This window comes from Periplaneta americana, chromosome 12 (assembly GCF_040183065.1).
Source record: "Periplaneta americana isolate PAMFEO1 chromosome 12, P.americana_PAMFEO1_priV1, whole genome shotgun sequence".
Lineage (NCBI taxonomy): Eukaryota > Metazoa > Arthropoda > Insecta > Blattodea > Blattidae > Periplaneta > Periplaneta americana.
Genome location: NC_091128.1, coordinates 59,291,963 through 59,313,638, shown reverse-complemented (window position 1 = coordinate 59,313,638; position 21,676 = coordinate 59,291,963). Strand labels below are relative to the sequence as shown.

Sequence of the window (21,676 nt, the reverse complement as noted above, 5' to 3'; positions counted from 1 at the left end):
CTACAATGGCTCATACTTTAATCTAGCATATTACTTAGCTTTCTCATTCATCTTCATTTCGATAGATTTAATATTTATCAATTTTATTGCTATTTAACTCTTCAGAGGTCCTGATGCAGCTTGAACCAACCCTTCGTTTTATTTTATAACATATTTTAGAACAAAATACAGCACATTTACATGGTTTAATTGTTTCGTTTTGTGAACTGGAGTTTCAAGGAGACGGATGCACACTGTTCTGCTACTGGAACTTAAGACATTTGTCGCCAGCCTATTCTTTTGAACATTATTGTACATAAATTGTTGTTCCAATAAAAACACAACTTTCACGAAAATGGTACCTACACGCTTCTTTACTTAATTTAATTTTAAATTGTCAATTAATTGTATTATCTCAATTTATTTCATTTTATAATCTGTATTCTTACTGTAAAATCATTAATGTAATATGTTATCCAATAGGTAATTGTAATTGGCTTTTATCTGTAAATGATACATTCTTCCCCTATGAACTCAGACCCTTATTACAATGAGGTATTCAATTATTGTCATGTGATATTCGAAATGTAATAAATCATGCATGTTTACAATATTCAATACCATACTGTCAAATGATTAAAAAGTGAATGTTAATGAATACGAATAATGAAAAATTGCGTCACAGCTTGTCACGGCATATTATTGTACTAGAGCAGCTTGGGTAAAGATCGAAAATGGAGCATTATTTTGCTTCCTGATAAAAGAAATTAATTTATTAAAATAGTGTGAAGATGTAGTTCTGTACAAATGTTGTTAATCATAATGCGTTATATTATTACATGTCATTATGAAATTATGAAGACTGAAAACTGGTGCAAAATGAAAATCAACTTTCAAGTGAAGCATATGCTACAGAGAAATCACAGCTACGTTTAAATCTAAGAACTGCTCAAGATGTCATGCATGCATTATGAAGTACATGCATTTGTACAGTACAGCTTCATTTTCATTAAGCTCTCCCCCAACATTGTTGCTGAGTTGATTCTAACAGTAATAATATTAAAATGGTAGCTCCTGTGTTTGACAATTTTCATAGTTCATATTCCTTTAAAATAACTCAAGTTTATGTACATATATATGCATACCCATTTGTTTAAAAAAAATAATAAGATGGATACAACAAAAATAATATTGCAGTAGTATGTATTTATAAAATGTTATCACAATGTGATGTTCAAGATATACTCTCTACAGTAGTCAAGTAAAGACAGTAATCTTTAAACAGGTCATCTAATCAAAATCAATACAAATTATAGAAGATAAGAATTCTATGAATAATATTTGGTGCAATGAAAATAGATTCCAATGAAGAATATAGAGCAGTGAAAGTGCCTGGTCTCTGCACATAATATATTATGTAATACTGGATTTTTGAGATCGTATGAAGTTTAAAATTCAGCATCCAATGTAAACACATTTTCTTCCTTGTTTGCCATAACTCCACACTTCTGATATTCACCAACTTTCTTCTCAAAGAAGTTAGTCTTCCCTTCCAAGGATATGTGCTCCATGAAGTCAAATGGATTTTCAGCATTATATATCTGAAACAAACAAACATTGTTAAGGACATACACAGCAAACTATATCTAAAGGGAATATTTTTCAAGCTTGATGCAAAAGTAGCAAAACACATCAAGATTTGTCTCCTCTTGTATAACGTTAATTCACTGTTCTGTATTGCAATACATTAAATTTCATTCCCGAATAACTTTCATAAGTGGGCTCCACCAAGAGGATTGTTTGGTTGTTTTCATGCACTTGCACACATTAAACGTACCTTTGTAAACTTTAATTCAACAAGCAGCCTGTCAGCTACAAATTCAATATACTGCTTCATGAGATTGCAATTCATGCCAATCATGGCCACAGGTAATGCCTCTGTTAAAAACTCCTGTTCTATTACAACTGCATCCTTAATAATGGCCTTTACTTCCTCTTCTGTAGGTTTCTGTACCAAGTGTTTAAACATGAGGCAGGCAAAGTCACAGTGAAGACCCTGAAACGAATTATGTTTCACAGTTAACATAAAACATTTACAAATCCCTATGTTCTTTGTGATAAACCTTTTTTTCAATTTACGAGCCTAAAGAATTTTAGTCATTGTAAGTATAGTAGAACCTCTACAGTATTATCCGTGGTAATGAAAGAGGAGGCCGGAAAGGGTTAAAGAAATTCGGATAATCCGTATCATAATATATCTTCATAAATTAAGTGCATAATACATACAGTTTCATTATTTCCACAGTGGTGTTGTTTTTAACATGCTACATAGTGGGTCAGAACTTCACTAATCTAAGTCTGGTTGTCAACAATGGATTTTTAAGGCACAAGGAAATTCCTTGTTATGGCTATCTGTGGAAATAGTACAGATCTCGTGCTGTGATTTACATACTTCATACACTTTGTCCTTTTTTTTATTAAATTGCGCACAGTTGTAACACCAATCTCATGTTCTGATGCGAGACAAGTCACGGTTTCCCTTTTCCCAATTCGCTCAATTATTTGCATTTTTTTTATACTTATCAAACACATTTTCTTTTGACACTCGTGGAAGACATTTTGCATAAAAGTTACACAGTACGGCCACTGAAAAGTAGGACAAGGACTGAATGGTGCACAGGTTTCCTATAAATTGTGCATAAGTTCTTCTATCATGTCTTAACCCTTTCCAGCCCAATGATTCCATATGACATCATACACTTTACCTGCTCTGAGAATGCATGTAAAATGCCAAATGACTCCATATGTTATCACAGCCATATTCTTAGTTATTTTTAAGATAGCTGGCACCCCTGAAATCCCGAAACAAAACACTATCGGGCAGCGTTTCTCCTTCATGTCAAAAAAAATATATATATATATTTTTTTTTTTCAATTTAATTTGGGCTGGAAAGGGTTAAAGTGCACAAAAATAATTATTACACATAAATATGATAATAATGACGAATGGATAAATAATAGATGACTTTAAAATACATAACTAAGAATACTACGAGAATAATAGTGATGATACAATGATAATTGAGATAATGCCTAAAAGAATACATAAATGATAAATCATTGTCAAGAGCAAACTAAGTCTATACATTGAAGGGATCGAATTCGCAGCCATGCATGTTGGCATTTTTAATGCATCTGGAGACTAGTGAAAGAAATTTCGAATTTCTATTACAGAAAAATTTGTGGGCTCTCATATCTTTTGTTGGAATACATAAGGTAATGTTGTTTAAGGAGTCACAAGATATATCACCTTTGAGGACTTCACAAAGAACAGATAATCTAGCTCATGGCATCTAGCATATAGGTTTTGACAATTAAAATATTCACATTTTCTCTCATAACTATAGCCGGAATTAATGGGCAGAAATCTGAATGAACATAAAGATATATTTTCTTTGTATATTTTCTAATTTAGTCAAATCTGTAGTTGTAATCGAGTTCCAAGCTGCATATGCATATTCGAGTTTTGCGCACCAATTTATAGTAAAGCATTAAAAGAGAATCGGGCATGGAAAAAGAATAAGTTATTGACCGTATTATTCTTAACATTCTGATTGCGTGATTGTAAATGTAATCAATGTGACCATGAAAATACAATTTACTGTCAATGAATATTCACAAATCTTTTACGCAATCCGTTCCGTTGATTAGAACATTATTTAGATAATAATTAAATTTCAGTGAAGAAGTTTTTCTATAAAAGGTTATTACATTAGTTTTGGATACATTAATTTTCATACCATTGTCTTCCGACCATTTAACAACTGAGTTAATGTCACAATGAAATGACTGACAGTTAGTACTACTTTTGATTGTACGAAAAATTTTTTAATCTTCGGAAATAATAGACAGTCAGAAGTTATTCTTTTACATATATCTATGAAAATAATAAATAGGAGAGGTCCTAAAGTAGATCCCTGCAGGACTCCACAATTTATATTATAAGAATAAGAATGTATATTAAACAGTCTTACACATGGAACTCTATTACTTAAATAATTTTCGAACCAGTTTACGTAGCATACAGAAAGGCCAATATTTCCTAACTTCTGAAGTAGGATATAGTGCGGAACTACATCAAAAGCTTTACTGAAGTCGAAATAAATTGAATAAGTTTGTCCCTGCATTTCAATTATTGGTACAATTTGATTTAGATATTTTGTTCTCACATCACAGAGGCACACAAACCGCTCTATCGCCCTTCCTTCAATCATATATCGATAAACGAGAGAAAATTGTTATTTATTCGAGACGTCAGTTGTCTCATCAGCTAATATTGCAAAAATATCCGTTTTCTGTAATTGCTGTTTAATTTCCTTATTAAATGCACTGGCAACAGAGTCAATTAAATCATTTTGAATACGATTTGATACACCTTTGAATACTGTAGATGTCTCCAAGTGATTTTTTAGAAGAGGGTCGTACTGGGGTGTGTAGTCCAAAAGCTCTAAATAATTACTGCGGTTGTTGGACATTTTCGACTTACCTTTTCCTCTAAATGAAAGTTCCAGTTTGCAAGTAAAAAACCGGCGTTTATAAGCCTTTTCAGAATGTCTCTAGTGCAACCATACTTTGCAAAGTGAGATTTCACTGGGTAAATATTTCATTTTATACAATTAATTTTTTCCATGTCACACTTTGGTATGTCCTCAATATAAAGGATGATACAGTGTAATTTTTACATACAAGTTAAGTCATCTACAATGACATTTAATTATTTTCTGCAAGTCTGGTCAATACGTAATGCGCAACATGTAAATACTTTGTAAACAGCGTAAGTAATGGAATAAAAATTCCTTTCAGATTCCAAACCTACATTATACTACAAACAAAAATATTTAACCATTTTTCTCTAAAATAAGTTTTTCTGCATACAAATGGCAGGACAAAGAAAGTCAATACGTAACTGCGCGTTTAACATATTGAATATAGCCTATATTTTGTTAAAATATATTATATAGGCATTTGCACTTAGCTATTACTTTATTTCTTTAGGAACACAGCAAAATAATAATAACCACCAGTATAAAATTCAGATGTCAGAATGTAACACACTACTTTTTCACCATAACTCATTTAATATCAAGTATAAGTGAATTTGGATTTTGTACATGAAAACTAAAACCTTCTTCTCCAACGGGATTTTTTAAAAATCATTTTCGGGCTAAACCTTTAGAAAAATTGAGAAAAGAACATGGTGAATCGTAAAAAGAGTTTACATTTATGTCATGTAACGAAAAATACTACATACAATATAGGACACAAATTTTGTTTCTGAAATGTATTTTATAAATTAACATAATCTCCAATAGTTTATTTTTTAAACATGTGTTCAAATTTAATTTACTAGATGTATCATGTATTTTAAACAAGATTTTTATAGAAAAATCTAGTCTGTCAGTACGTAACGCATGGAATCCATCAATAATAATATGAAAGAAGATAAGACTCTGCGTAAAATATTAGATAAGAGGAATAAGCCAACGGAAGAGATAACTAAAGTAAGAGACAATAATTTCTGATTCAGAAAGACAACGAAATTTTTAGATATTTGGACAAGACATATTTTATGGAATTTATTATCTGGTTTTAGAAATGGAAAATCAACAATAGATCCAATATTTATGTTAAGACTTATAATTGAAAAAAGGTTAGAATTTGGATTGTACACAATAGACATTAAGAAAGCATATGATAGTATTGAAAGAGATCTAATTTGGACAGCTTTCAGAAACAAAGGATTACCAACTGAAATTATTGAAAGAATAAAGAATTTGTACGAAGGAAACAGAAGTTATATTAGAATAGATGATAATAATATTTCAAGCTAGGTCACTAAAGAGAGAGGTGTGAGGCAGGGCAGTGTACCATCACCATAGTTATTCAACTTGATATAAAAAAAAAACACACATAACTTAAATTTGTTGGATTATGCAGTTGATATTGCAATTTTGGGTGAAAATGAGAAAAATTGTTAAAAAATGATACACTGAATTAAAAAAAAGACAAGCCTGGAAATCAATTTCGAAAAGGGCATGGTAATGAAAATAAAAATCAGTAAGACAGATTCACTGATGAAAGAAATTAAATGTGATGGCTAAACAATAAAAGGAAGTAAACGAGTTTGGATATTTAGGAAGCAAATTTGATTCAGAGGGGGCATTATAAAAAAGAAATTACACACATCCAAGACAGTGAAATATTGTATAATTCCATTAAAGATATTTTGTGGAAATGGGATATTAAAAATTTTTCATTTAGGGGACTTATATTGAGGTTGTTGGACCAGATAAGGGAGAACTTAAATCCTATAGAACTGGAATGGACAATAGTGATGAGTGAAACATTTTGGGAGAATAGATATATTTGGAAGAAGCTAAGTTGAATGATCTATATAAACAGAAACTCCAATAGAGGAAAAAGAATGATACAAATAATTGTAATAAAGCTAAGATCGCGAATATAAGCCACATATTTTTTCCACAGTTGAAATTTGGAGAAGTGTGACTTATGGCCAATATGGTATAAGGCATACAAAGGGCTAAAGCAACTTCCACAATTAGTTCGAAACAAGTTTCTGTAATATGGTTTCATATTGCATTTAGTAATATTATTTGAAAACGTGGATGATTTGAAGAAAACCATTTACTCCAAGACAGAAAAATTAGTTAAAAACAATTTCAATAGCTAGCCACAGACAGATGATCGCAGTAATGTATGTGGCACTGTGAACCCACTGTGAATCTCTATGAGCCAAGCCACAAGCTGAGAAAACAGGAAAAGTCTGAACGCAAGCATTCACATCAGCAAGCCAACCAGCATACTCGTGCACTCCTACTCATAACATCGACATGAACAGAAACCTCGAGGCAGTGTTTATTGAAATGTTGTGTTTATGACGTGACCTTTATCTTCAAAAATTCTTCCTGCACTGCAGCTTTGGTGCAAGGATATCCATTTCATAATTGAATCAGGGATTGCAGAAACAAGTGACATGTGCTGTTTCTGCAATCCCCGATTCAATTGATTTTTACAGTCTTCAGGATTGTCTTCCCTTAGCTTTGTTAATGATTTCAAGTGGTCATATTTATCTGTCCTGTCACAGTTAAGGTTTTCACTGAATAATTATGTACAAAGAACCACCAAAGCTTTTGTTTTAAAACAATATGAAACTGAATATGGCTTGCAGTCTTTTACAAATTAAATCAATCCCTAACACATTCCATTGTAAGGAGAAAATCTGCATTGACAGCTCAGACATATTTTCATGGAACAAGTAAACCAGCGAGTAAAGTTTATTTAGAGCTTGCAGAAGTGGACAATAATGAATAAGAAACTCGCCAGGATCTTAATTGCAGGTATTATTGTTATCACTCCTTCAAACATACCTATGTCTATGTCCAGCTAATGAGTAGTAACATGTTAATGAAATATTCCTGTGTTTTCATAAGGTACATGCAACTATACTTTAAGAATTATAACTGGCCCAAAGTACTACTTTCTCTCAGTTCTGACAACTATGTGGAAAACATGGGAACATCAAGAGGAGGAGAGGTGAGGGGAAATATAAATGCAATCTAACCTCATCTCTTGAAATTAACTCATTGCTGAAAGTGAGGCCAGGCATAAGTCCTCTCTTCTTCAACCAGAAGATTGCAGCAAAACTACCGGAGAAAAAAATGCCTTCAACTGCAGCAAATGCTACAACTCTTTCACCAAATGTTGCAGTCTCATTGGCAATCCACTGTAGAGCCCAGTCAGCCTTCTTTTTCACACAAGGCATAGTTTCTATTGCATTAAATAAGTAATCCCTACAAACACAAGAAGAATTATCAATCATATTATACATTGGATAGACCTATAACACACTATCAGAAGCCTTCAATTTAATTTACAAAAATTTCCACAAATATCTATAAATAAATAAATAAATAAATAAATAAATAAATAAATATATATATATATATATATATATATATTAAAAAAAGGGTAAAGGTATCCCCGTAACATGCCATGAAGACACTTGGGGGGCATGGAGGTAGAGCCCCATGCTTTCCATGACCTCGGCACTAGAATGAGGTGGTGTGGTCAGCACCACATTCTGACTGCCTTTTACTCCCCGGGAAAGACCCGGTACCCAATTTTATAGGAGGCTGAGTGAACCTCAGGCCATTCTGAAAGTTTTGCAACGAGAACAAGTAAGTGTGAAAAAGAGTCAAACTGTGCCTTCCAGAACGAGAAAAACACTTCCAGCATCTGTTATGATTGTGGTGAATACACAGTTTACGTTTTGTTCCTATCGTAAGTTCCAGCTATTACAAAAATATAACTGCAGTTGCTAGCGCATACACTCTGCTGTCTCCAGTGCGGAGAGACTTTCCTGGCACACTGTATTATACGCTTACAGTAACAAAGTCACGAAGAAAATGTCTGACCTTCCTGTACTTCTCCATGAAATTGCCAATCCAATTAATGCATTCCCCTCACCCACATTCCCAAGAGTTCAAAAACATCCTCATTCTGGCACCCACAAGACAACACCGCTCAATGGACTCCACTAGTCTAAAAAGTGGCCCCATACCTAATTTATCATAAAATCAAACAGATGACAGTCTATAGTTTTCAACCACACTGCGTGTGTATGCATGCACACAGAGAATCCAATGGATGTTCCTGTCCTCTCAATACACGGTTCAGGTAAGACAGTTCGAACTTCAACAAGTTTGGTTTTATAAATAGTTGCAATGCCATTACTTAGAGCAACATAGATAACCAACATGATATATGTTAACTGCTTGTGGAATACTGAAACGATTTTGTTGCATGGACATATTTGTACTCCTGGAAAAGTGAGGGAAGGAGAAAATGCAACATTCACGACCATAATTTCATGGAGATATTAAGAAAGGCAAGACATTTTATTATGTAACAAGTCTGTCCAACATTAAATCCATATAAATACATTTTTACAGCAAAGAAACAGTTGCTGTACCTGCCAAACTGTTACTTACCTTTGCTTTGGGTCCCTGATGTAGGTGTCTATTAGTAAACTATACATTTCTGAATGAACATTTTCCATGGCAATTTGAAATCCATAAAAAAATCTGGCTTCTGTTACTTGAACTTCTTGACTAAACCTTTCCACTAAATTTTCATTAACAATTCCGTCTGAAGCTGCAAAAAAGGCAAGCACGTGAGAGATGAAGTGTCTCTCACTGTCTGTCAGGGAGTTCCAGTGACTCATGTCCTGAAATAAGAAATAATAATAATAATAATAATATTTGTCAGTGTATGAGGCTGGTGTCCACTCAGCATGATCTGTATTATTATTTTCATGCATTTTTGTTCAATTTTAATATTTAAGTTGTATGAAATTCGTTGTATGTAGTTTCTAAGCCAGAATAATTAGTAAACTTCAGAAGTATTTGATTTGTTGCAGAAAAATACTGTTCTTAAGGTGGAGGTCGTTACTTTGAACAATTTCTGTAAGGAAACTTGTTTTCCAACTGAAGGTGAGTAGTGAAAGAATAATTTTTCCTTTATTACAGTATAAGTACGTAGTGTACAGTTAATTCCTGAACATTGTTTACTTCCTCCTCTAAGAAAGACGAAAAGGTAAATTTTTACTTTTCTCATTTATCCATTTTGTTAAGATATTTTCTATTAAACAGAATACTGGTATGGACAATTTATGTACAGTAGAAACCCGATTATCCAACACCCTATTAACCTATTGACGGATTATCCGACTATCTTTTGTTCACTCTTTCTTCTTGCTACAAAAACATATGAAGTACTACTGTATGTTACATTAGTACATATTCTTTTTTTTCTAGAGAGTGTTATTACAAACCTTTACATTTCCAGTTTGGTCTACTGTTCGAGTTGTCGTACTGTTCAACTTCTATATAAAATGTATTCCATGAGTGTCGAAAGAAAACTTATGTAATAAGTATCGAAAAATGCATATAATTCAGTGATTTGGGAAAAGAGAAACTGTGGCTGATCTCGAATCAGAATAAGAGATTGATGCTACAACTTTGCGCGATTTAATAAAAATTAAGGAGAAAGTGCATAGAGTAAGTAAATCTACAATACGAGACCTATACAATTCCTATCTTTCCGCTTACAGCCATTACAAGAAGTTTCCTTGCCCCTTAAAAGCACGTCCTTGACAACCGAACTTAAATTAGTGAACTTCTGATCCACTATCTAGCGTGTTAAACGCAAGATTATGGAGGAAATTACGAAAGTGTAAGTATTATTCACTCAATTCAGGATAATATTTTATGGTACGGATTATCCAATTTTTTCGATTAATCATTCAGTCCACCCCCTCCATTACAACGAGTAATAGAGGTTCTACTGTACACATGTTAATTGACAAACATATTGTGACCTGTCCAGAGTAATGGATATGCATTTCTCAAACTACATTCCTTCTTCACCTTTTACATTATTGTCATTGTTACATACATTACAAAATAACTAGAGCTGGCTTTTTAATGTTACAACAAAAGTTTAAAGTTACACATCTTCAATTAAAAAAAAGTACATACTGTAGCTTTTACAATTTTTATAGATTCTGCCACAGAGAGACAGCAATACTGTATCAGACATTTCAAAATGTATCAGTATGTCACGTGCAGGTTCAATGTGGCATATTCGCCCAAAAAATATTCACGCCATTACATGCAAGTTTGAACCCACAGACCCCTAGTATCTCTAAATCCTTACCTAGGACCCCTCTACAACACCTTAAATGTCTTCAGCTGAATTCTGAAACATCCCTATATATATTCACAATAATACATCATTATTTCATACATTTATGAAAGTGACACACTTTCAGTAACTTTCTTATTCCACAACCTATGTTTAAAGGGTGTTTTCGAAGATGCCTCCTTCAACTGCAATGCAATGCATCACATGTGTATGAACTGAGCTCATAGCCTGCCGTGGCAGAAGTCTGTTCTTCTTGATTTTGTGTGCAACACGCAATATTCTGCAAATGAAAATCTAAATGACATTTTGAATGCACTGCTAACTGCAAAGGGCAATTAACGACTGATACGAATTCAAGTCACGTGAACCTTGGAAGGGAGTGAATTAAACTACGTGTACTAAAAACAACCCTGAGAAGTCGAAAGTCCATAATGTCAGAGCAATGTAATATCATAGCAGAACACTTGTGCAAGTAAACAGAGGCACGTACAGTTCACAAAAAACTGATGTAGCTCTGTAATCGGTGCTAATAGGATCCATATGATGTAGTTCCCTCATACTCCGCTTATACACTTTGCAAATACGAATCTGTGACATGTTAGGTTACTTTAGGTTTCGTTATGTCTTGCACATACGATCAATTGCATCTCCATAAAAATCCCTTATAAATTCAAGGATTTTCATTTTCGAAATCATCGGAACTACCTCAGCGCTAGTTTCACCAAAGCATGTATAAATAAAGGCATATTCAGAGAGGAGCAGTTATAGATATTTGAGGTAGTCGGCCTGTTACCTGGCTGAGGAGTGGCTAGTAGCTAGACACAAATGCAAGGAGTGGGCACATTACATCACATCTTTGCTATCTATGCATCTATTGTTACCAACAATCAACATTTTCAATATTACTACTAAGATTTCTTTCAAATCATCCATCCTCAAGTGAGGTTGACCACTGGGATCCGGAATTAACAAACATAAAAGATAAAGGGAAATGAAACGAGCAAAATAATGATTCGATTTGTACATAAAACAAAAACTTACGTGTTAACATATAGATGATAGTGTAGAATTTTAAGAGAGGCCTTCAGAATATCCATTACAATCTTCTGAACCTCATAAAAGGGAATTTTAAAGAATTTAAGGATATTACATATAAATTTTGGTAAACAACCCCTCGCTCCAAATAGTAGGCCTGTAACATCCCAGTTGTAAAGCGAAATTCCATATTTTTCACTGAGGTATGGAAGACAAGAACTTCCCAAATTGTGACATACTGGTAGGCCTACTGTCTGTTATGTTTATTACACGACTTAGTGGACTAGTGTGATGAAGAAAAATTCAAATTTTTCGGTGCTGTGGCTTTTGAACCAAGTCATGGATAGAAAAGCGAGGATCTTTGTGAAAGTGAATAACGGTTTCATAAAAAGATGTGAACAATATCATCGCACGCAATGGGAAACATTTTGAGCAATGAATACGAGCCAAATAAGTACAAATTTTAAAACTCTTACTGCGTTATAACAGTGCCGGTGATGCAGGCGCATGTCTCATGGTAACCATATAACACTCATGGCCAACAACTAACCAATGGGAACTGTATCTTGCAATGAATGAATGGAAAATCTGTACTTACCAGACTGCCAATATAGCACTAAAGAAACAATAACCTCTCCCATCTGCATTCTTTACAATCAGATTTCAGCATATTCGACCGCCTTTAACTCTAAAAATACTTTTACCACTATTTCCATTAAACAAATCATTTGTCCCTATTGCACTATATAAAGTACTTCCAGATGCTCTGCACAATAAGATCAGAATTATGCAAGTTAAATAATTAGGGCTAAAAAAATTTCAGTATACGGTTACCTCACTGCCAACAATTAGGCCTACCTTAAACTAAAAAGAGCAGATTTGTCTGTCGAACACGCATCATTATGCTTATAAAAAGGCATCTTTTCAGTGCCAATAATCTGTGTGTGCACATGGTTGGAATTTTGGGGAGAGAGAGGGAAGGAAGGTAACAGTGTTCTGAAGTTTATCCATTACTGATATACTATTAAACAACGCCATGCCAAATGTAATGCATTATGTGAATGATGCAACACTTGCACGTTCCATATGATTTTTGCCTAAAATCTACAAATAGTACAATAATTAACCTTACAACACTTCATTATGGTAGTACTCTTTATAGAGCATGTTCATTATATATATTTTTATTTTATTGGGTTATTTTACGACGCTGTATCAACATCTAGGTTATTTAGCGTCTGAATGAAATGAAGGTGATAATGCCGCTGAAATGAGTCCGGGGTCCAGCACCGATTGCTCGTATTGGGTTGAGGAAAAACCCCGGAAAAAACCTCAACCAGGTAACTTGCCCCGACCGGGATTCGAACCCGGGCCACCTGGTTTCGCGGCCAGTCGCGCTGACCGTTACTCCATAGGTGTGGACTGTTCATTATAAATTAAAGTGACTTTAAGTCTATATTCCTACCTTCGACAAATCCACTTCTTCTGCGGTCCAGAAACTCGCTTCCGCTTTCTTATACATTTCCCATATGTCGTGATATTGGATTGGAAATATAACAAATCTTCTTGGGTTTTCTCTCAATAAGGGTTCTAGTTCTATATCGAACTTCTTTGCAGGTAGTTTGTTACTTCCCTAGAGACAAGTAAAAATACAGTTTAGAAAGGACATTATTCAACATAACCTATAAATCCTGCACACAAATTTGTACTTACATTTCCTTCACCATTGGGAATAATATTGTGGGAAGTGCTGTCCTGCAGAACTTTCGCACTTTTAATTACAGAAGTTCCTAGATTACTCTGTAAAATGAAGTATCTGTTAGATCAATACTGATTAAGTGATAATGGTATCCTGGTAATTAAATTAAGAATAATACATTAACCCCATTACATAACATCATGTTCTTACTTTTTTCATCTAGCTCTTAACAAAAATTTTAAATGAAAATACTATGTATACTCATACGGCCTGTTCGGTTCCCATAGAAAAGTATGTAACTACTTTGAGCAGTACAGTACAACACAATTAAATTTCCCATTACAAAACAAATCCATACATGCGCAATGCTTACCTTCTCCTTAAGAGACAACTTATCAAAGTTATGGGGAATATTTTCCTTTGAACTACTGCTAGTTTCCAGAGGCATATTGATTACGTCCTACTCTTTCACAATCCAGAAACACAATAACTCCCGCTTTTTCACTTGCCGCTAAAATTCTTTCTTACGCGGGAAAGTACGTACACCATATGTTTCGATCTTAACCAATGAAATTACACAACACGATATTGTTTAGAATGTAGGAGCCAATAGTAACAGAGAATTTAAAATTGAATACACCGCGTTTCTAGCACTATTTTATTAATATAATAATAGTTATTATTATTATATAATAACATAAAACAATACACTATATAATATTTTGCATTCAAAATTATCAAGTATTGTTTTTTTTACATTCATGGATATTATTTAGATGTGAACGTGTTGAAATACGTCGTATTAAAATACTGGTCGAGAGTAATCACGTGTCTTAGGCTAGTTTTATTCCGTTATTTAGTCAGGTCAGGGTTGCCAGATTGTTTTCACAGAAATCTATTAATTCACAATAATTTCTTTAAAAGTCGCCTTTTAGAGGAACAAATCGACAAATTTTAATTTCACATCTTCAAAAGTGAGAGATAGAACAATGGGCATTCATTCATTCATTCATTCATTCATTCATTCATTCATTCATTCATTCATTCATTTATTTTATTCCATAAATCTTACATGAACAATGAAGCTTTAAGATGTGGACAAGTCAAAATTTTACAATATTACAATTACAATTTTTACAAATTTTTATAGTTTTACAATTTAGTAATTTTCTACAATTTTTACAATTTTGTGCAATTTTTTACATTTTGGCGAGATGTAGTGAGACGAGGTGAGGTCCGAGGATTCGCCAAAATATTACCCGGCATTTGCCTTTTGGTTGGGGAAAACCTCGGAAAACCCCAACCAGGTAATCAAATCAAAGGGGTTAATGCCAAGCACTCGCCATAGACCATCCGGCTTTAGTCCCACGGACAGTATAATGTCAATACAAAATTGCTTTCTTCTGCTCCAGAGCAACTATCACTGCTCTAGTCTTGAATGATTTCATCTAGAGGGAACCACGATAGAAAATAAAAAAGAATGTACAGTAGTTCAAGCAGTGGCGTGTGGTGATAAATAATCCTGGTGGTGCACAAATATTTATTATGATTATCATATTATTATTACACCCTATTATTATCATTATTATTATTATTATTATTATTATTATTATCATTATTTGCACTAACTACTCCATAACTATTAACATATATAGGTATAGATTTACATAATTTTGTTAGTCAAGAAATTGCAGTTAATCAGTTTCTATTTAGGTCCAGTAATAGCAAAGTAAAATGTTCAATTTCTATTGCAACACACCGTAAATAATATTGTTTTAGCTATATTGCGTTTTATAACAAAGTTCACACTTTCACAAGCATTCGATACGTCTGTCGTCTCATCAGCCTTAACTGCTAAAAAGTCAACAGCATTCTTTATTTCTTTGAAATCTCATCATGGCATACATTCAAAATGGCTTGAAGGATTTCGTTCTGTATAGTGTTTGATGTGCTCTTAAACACTGTTGCTCTTTTCAAATGTTCCTTAAGAGTGCGTCTAATTCAGAACTTTTAAATTGATGAGGCCAAGAAAAATACTAGCGTTTAAAGATGAGTCTCCGTCATCGTGACCTCTTAAAGCCAACTCAAAAGCTCCACAAAACCGCACGCACATATCTGTTCTTGGTAACTTTATCATTGTGAAGTTCAACAATCCAATATTACATCCAATTGTGTCTGTATGTTTGTTTGACCCAATACTGCTACTTTAACATTATTGTTGATGTGTGCAGCTGAAGAATCGTGTTTTTTAATTCTTTCATTCATGTGATTCAAATCAATCATATCTGCAGAACGATAATCAAAATTATTTAGTTACTACGTACAATTCTAAATTCAAACAGAAAAATAAATAAAATTCATAAAACGTACTTGTTTTTGTCAATAAATTATCGCCGTCGAACAATTGGCAAGCAAAACAAAATACAGCGTCTTTTATATTGTAGCCGCATATTGCTTTTTCCTAAGTCCGAATGTTCAATTTTCTTTTCTCTTCTCTATTACTATGCTTCGCCACTTGTAATTTTAATTCATGTGCAGGCATACCCATCTTCTTTATTTTGATCTTTTCGTGTAAAGGTCTTACAGAAAATTACATATTTAAAAGATTTTGCACACTATTCATTGTAACATTTGTGATGTAACGATCTAACGACTACTGCAGACAGCTTGAGAACAGATCTGAAAGTGCTCCTAACCCCTCTTATGCACATTGTATTGCCTCCCTACCATGCTCCAAAGCCTGCCAGTGAAACAGTACTACTGCGCATGCTCCAATGGAACAGTGTGCCCCAAGTGTCGAGCGGTAAACATAATTCCCAGGCGTCAACAAGACCAGTATACGTGCAGTGTTATTTTTACATAGCATTATAATAAAGAATTATGTCGCTCACACAGTCTACTGCAGCTCATTGATATAACTTTAAAAACATGCATTATTTGAACAGGTGGTGCACTGCTCCTGTGCTCCTTAAGAGAAATCGCCACTGAGTTCAAGCCTAGATCATATATAACCAGAGTGTTCGGCCTTTTAGGCTTTGACGGTAACAACTTTTGTTAGGTTTACTATGCTGCCATCGAGTAGTTACATAAGGAGTAACGTCATAATTTCCATTTGAATTGCATTAGCGACTGTACTGCCACCTCGTGTCCGTTTACGGCGGACTGGTGGCGATCCTGGAAATTGTTCTCTTCAAAGTGCTGCCGATTTTAACATAGGGATGAGCTATCTGTTACATATATGATTTTATTTTATTTTAGTAGGTTATTTTACGACGCTTTATCAACATCTTAGGTTATTTAGCATCTGAATGTGATGAAGGTGAAATGCCGGTGAAATGAGTCTGGGGTCCATCACCGAAAGTTATCCAGCATTTGCTCATATTGGGTTGAAGGAAAACCCCGGAAAAAACCTCAACCAGGTAACTTACCCCGACCGGGAATCGAACCCGGGCCACATGGTTTTGCGGCCAGACGTGGTAACCGCTACTCCATAGGTATGCACTGCGTATAAGATCTAGGGCAGCGGTTCCCAAGCTTTTTCGACTCGCGAACCCCTTCCACAACGATCTGAGTTGGGTGAACTACTGACTTTTAAATATACATGCAGTAGACATGCATAAAATTTAATTCCAAGGAAAGGTTTAATAACCTTAAATTAACTTAACCCTTAACGATTAAAACCTATAGTTAGGGTTTAAGTTACACAACGTGTAGACCTAGTTGCAATAATAAACACAAGTTTTCATGTAGCCTGGCATCTGGAATTGACGAAATCCCAGATGCAGTAATAAAAGCTTGTAATCATCTTCTAGCTCTGCCAATGACAGACATCTGTAATTTATCCTTAGTCACTGGTAAATTTCCAGAGATCTTTAAAGTAGCAAAAGTTTGCCCAATTTTTAAGAAGGGAGTTAAACAAAATATTGAGAACTATAGGCCTATATCCCTATTATCTGGATTCTCGAAAGTCCTTGAAAAGGTTATATACAACAGATTAGTCTCATTCCTAGAATATAATAATATACTGTCAAATTCTCAGTTTGGTTTTAGAAAAGGTAAAGGAATCAATAATGCTGTAATATCGTTTATTGAATCAATCCTCAATGCTAAAAACAATAAAGAACAAACCGTTGGACTTTTCCTGGACCTTAGCAAAGCATTTGACATGGTTAATCATGAAATTCTAATCTGGAAACTACAACAATTTGGCATAAGGGGATTAGCAGGGAACTGGTTCATCTCGTACTTAAGCAATAGGGTACAGGTTGTACAAATTGGCTCAGTAAAATCAAAATCCGTTCCTATTCCCCATGGTGTCCCTCAAGGCTCAATATTATTTCTCCTATACATAAATGATCTCCCGTTAAATATAACTGAAGGGAAAACTGTCTTATTTGCAGATGACACAAACATAATACTGAGTGATAATAAGGAAGAGAACTTGCAAATGAAAATTAATGCAACATCAACGAAACTAGACAAATGGCTAGCAAATAATAAGCTTAAATTAAATGTAAATAAAACTGTCTATGTATCTTTCAATCAATATCCAACTGACCAGATTCACATAGTTCTTAGTAATACCATAATTAAGGAAGTAGAATGCTCTACATTTTTAGGTATATGGATAGATTCCAGTCTAACATGGGAAAAGCATATACAACATCTAACTGAGAAGCTGAGTCGCTTATGTTATGCTTTTCGAGTCCTTGCGAAGATATCATCCATAGAACTTTTAATATCAGTCTATTTTGGATATGTTCATTCAATACTATCATATGGCATTATTACTTGGGGATCTTCACCAAAAGTGACACAAGTCCTCAAATTGCAGAAAAGAATACTCAAGCCTCTAGCCTCTTCAAATGTTCTTTAACCATGTTCTTGACATTTTCGTCCAAAGAAAGATGATTTTCCACCAGGAAGTCGTGAAGGGTATCAAAGCACTCGGATGGATTGCTATTGAAACACGTTTCCCAAAAAATAAGTTTTTTAATGAATGATTCGATACGGTCTTGCATAATATAAAGGTTTATATTTGATCCCTGGAGAGTTAAGTTTAAAGTGTTAATTTTTTAGAAAATGTCTCCCAAATAAGCTAAAGTCTGAAGCCAGACTTCATCTTCCATGCACTTTGCTTGGTGAAAGGCATGGCTGGTGAGAAAAACGTAAACTTCGTCTTTAAGCTCATACAGTCTGGAAATAGTTCTACCTCGAGATAATCACCTAACTTCAGCGTGAGACAATAAACACTTGAGGCTATCAAGTGCAAAACGCGCCTTATCCAAAATTTAAATAAAATGAGTTACATATAGGACGCTGTACTTCTTGCAGCTCTCTATCTACTGATATAGTCGGTTTGTGCAAATCTTGTATAATTCCTCTTCCATAGAGCTCAGAAAACTACTATCAAATGCAAAACTGTCCATATCCACAACGGTTTTTCCTGTTTTCTGACAAATCGCTTTATCTAGATAAGGCGAGTTTTGCACTTGATAGCCTCACGTATAAATGCTTTCACAAAGCACTGCAAAGATGCGGGAATTTGTAGGGCGAGCTTTAATAAAATTAATTATTTTCACTGCATCGTCTAGCACGTGTCCAAGAAGCGTTCGGCGCTACCGATTTCACTTTGGCAACAAAGCCAGCATAGCAGCCTGTCATATACTGTATTTCACACCATCTGAACAAATGCCTACACAGCGAGTCCAGTCTATTGAATTTTCGCGAAAGTATTCTTCAATTAACTTTAATAATCTCCTCTCGTAGCTCTCTCTTTTAAGGGTTTATAGAATGGTAGCTCCTCTTCTACAGACTCCCCATTAAGTAACAAAATGGCTAAATTGGCAACATCAGTCGATTCGTCAAGTTGAATCGCAAAAGAAGGACTGGCACGAACTCTTTTCAAAATTTCATTTTCGACATAATTTGTCATGTCTTTAATCGAGCGGTTGATCGTATTGTCGGACAATGGTACCATATTGACTTTTTTGTGAAAGATTCTCCAAGCGTGCACTGTACTACATCATTTATACATGGCCGCACTAAATCTTCAGCTAATGAATGAGATTTTGCAGTTTTAGCAATTCTGTAGCTAACGCGATAAGACGCTTCAAGAGCATTATCATTGTCACTGTTTGCAGCGATACGAAAGTAGTTAAATCATTTTTCCACTGTTAACTTTTCGTGTAAAAAAATCAGAAGATTTGTTTACGTGGGTGGGGTGTTTAGTTTATAAATGGCGTTTAAGTAGAGAAGGTTTCAGTCTACTGTTAGCACGAATGTCGCCACAAACAACACACTGTGGTCTTGGACAGTCCTTGTCACCTATATATGAAAATCCAAACCTAATGTAATTATCATCGTACTTTCTTTTCTTTACACATGGTTCACTTTTGTCGGATGGACACAAATCACTAGAAGCTGAATGACCTGTTGACACAACACTAACTTGCGATTTTGTAAACCCTGTTTCCCTTTCAAACTTCCACTTTTCAACCAGTTATCCAATTTAATGTGAACGGAAACGATTCTGATACACAACTGACAACTTACTAAGAGATGGCCGATATTTCACAAACCGATATTTTGTCACAGGTATTTTTTTGTCACAGATAAACCTGTGACTTATGACGCGAAATATCTGTGACAAAATATCGATATCGAAATCTGCTCCGTATTCAGTACTCTGTGACTGATATTTTCTCCTCTACGTCGTGGGTTTGCGCGTGCGCATGATACAATAACAGCAATCTGGCGGTAGTTTCTGCATCTTATTAAAATTATGTAGTTATTACACGATTTAAACAATAACACCATTGGTTACCAGTACTTAATCTTGTGTAAAATCCTGTCTGAACAACTGTTTTGTTTTGTAATTATTTTCCAATGTTTTTCCGAATACTTATGTTTCATTAATTTTTATTCTATGACTCAATATTGTAATGTTAATGCACGACTTAAAGTAATTTATCCATTATATTATATACAATAAAAAGGATCAATTTTTAAAACGATTAAGATAATCATATAACCACAATTTCTCCATACCCAACTACATTTAAAAATGATCAACTGGTTCAATATCTATAATATAACCTCTTGGTACATTAGGTTAACTTTCGACATGTTACTGTTCAGTTAGGTAAGTATTTATTTGTTAATGGTACATGTACATAATTTCTTTGTTGGATTTTCCCATATAAATCACTTATGAGTGGTGTGTATAGAGAAATCGTATTCATATTTCACTGCTCTTCAATATTTCCTGCTAATTTTTATCGGTGTGACAAAATATCGATGTAATTCATGCTACGTATCGATATAAAATATCGGTGTGACAAAATCACCGATAAAAGTCACAGTTATTTAATTGTCACAGTCACAGATACTTGAAAATTTCGTTTAAGCTCACCTCTAACTTACTGCATTTGCCACAAGGAAAGAAAAAGTAGGCTATTGTTGAAAATACAAAATTAAATATAAGTTTGTTGAAATTGTACATTAACATCCAAAATCAAAGGCCTGACGCCATGTAACCGTTCCTTAGTCGGGTCGGGGTACTGTTGTTAGTATTGTTAGAACACAAAGAAGCTGGCAGACTAAATTTCCATTATAGCGAAATCAAATGCATGCCTAACGTTGTTACATAACTGTAATCAGGCATTCGCGGTAAATATTAATTTATTGTGGAAATAATATGATAAATTCCCGATGTTACACATGTATTATCGCCGCGGCCTCATGCTTAACATGTCGGCATCATACAATAACATGCAGTGTGCTTTTAAAACATAATTTTGCCGGCCGATTGTTGCTCTGTAGGCTTCACTCTAAGCGTGACGTTGTCACGTCTACTTCCTCGATAAGAATAAGCACTAGTTTGTTATATTGTTAAATGGCTATTATTATTATTATTATTATTATTATTATTATTATTATTATTATTACTTACTTACTTACTGGCTTTTAAGGAACCCGTAGGTTCATTGCCGCCCTCACATAAGCCCGCCATTGGTCCCTATCCTGAGCAAGATTAATCCAGTCTCTACCATCATATCCTACCTCCTTCAAATCCATTTTAATATTATCTTCCCATCTACGTCTCGGCCTCCCCAAAGGTCTTTTTCCCTCCGGCCTCCCAACTAACACTCTATATGCATTTCTGGATTCGCCCAT

General features: G+C 34.3%; 1 protein-coding gene across 2 annotated transcripts; it reads right to left on the bottom strand.

The window, feature by feature from the left end:
• Positions 1-1,165: 1,165 nt before the first annotated feature.
• Positions 1,166-14,030, bottom strand: RnrS (ribonucleoside-diphosphate reductase subunit M2). 2 transcript variants are annotated; one of them, XM_069841411.1, is made up of 7 exons: positions 13,872-14,030; positions 13,513-13,599; positions 13,265-13,432; positions 9,051-9,286; positions 7,622-7,850; positions 1,817-2,035; positions 1,166-1,580 (listed from the first exon to the last, which is right to left on the bottom strand). In XM_069841411.1, exons 1-7 carry the CDS (start codon positions 13,944-13,946, stop codon positions 1,428-1,430), a joined length of 1,167 nt encoding a protein of 388 aa, XP_069697512.1. In that variant the 5' UTR covers positions 13,947-14,030; the 3' UTR covers positions 1,166-1,427. The 2 variants fall into 2 exon arrangements, with proteins under 2 accessions (XP_069697512.1, XP_069697513.1); XM_069841412.1 differs by lacking the exon at positions 13,872-14,030 and adding an exon at positions 13,709-13,852.
• Positions 14,031-21,676: the final 7,646 nt, after the last annotated feature.

Coding starts and splice junctions, on each gene's coding strand:
- RnrS (XM_069841411.1), bottom strand. CDS start 13,946: ATGCCTCTGGAAACTAGCAGTAGTTCAAAGGAAAATATTCCCCATAAC. Junction 7,851..9,050: donor ATCAGGGACCCAAAGCAAAG/GTAAGTAACAGT, acceptor TTGTGTTTGTAG/GGATTACTTATTTAATGCAA. Junction 2,036..7,621: donor AGTTAATTTCAAGAGATGAG/GTTAGATTGCAT, acceptor AATTCGTTTCAG/GGTCTTCACTGTGACTTTGC.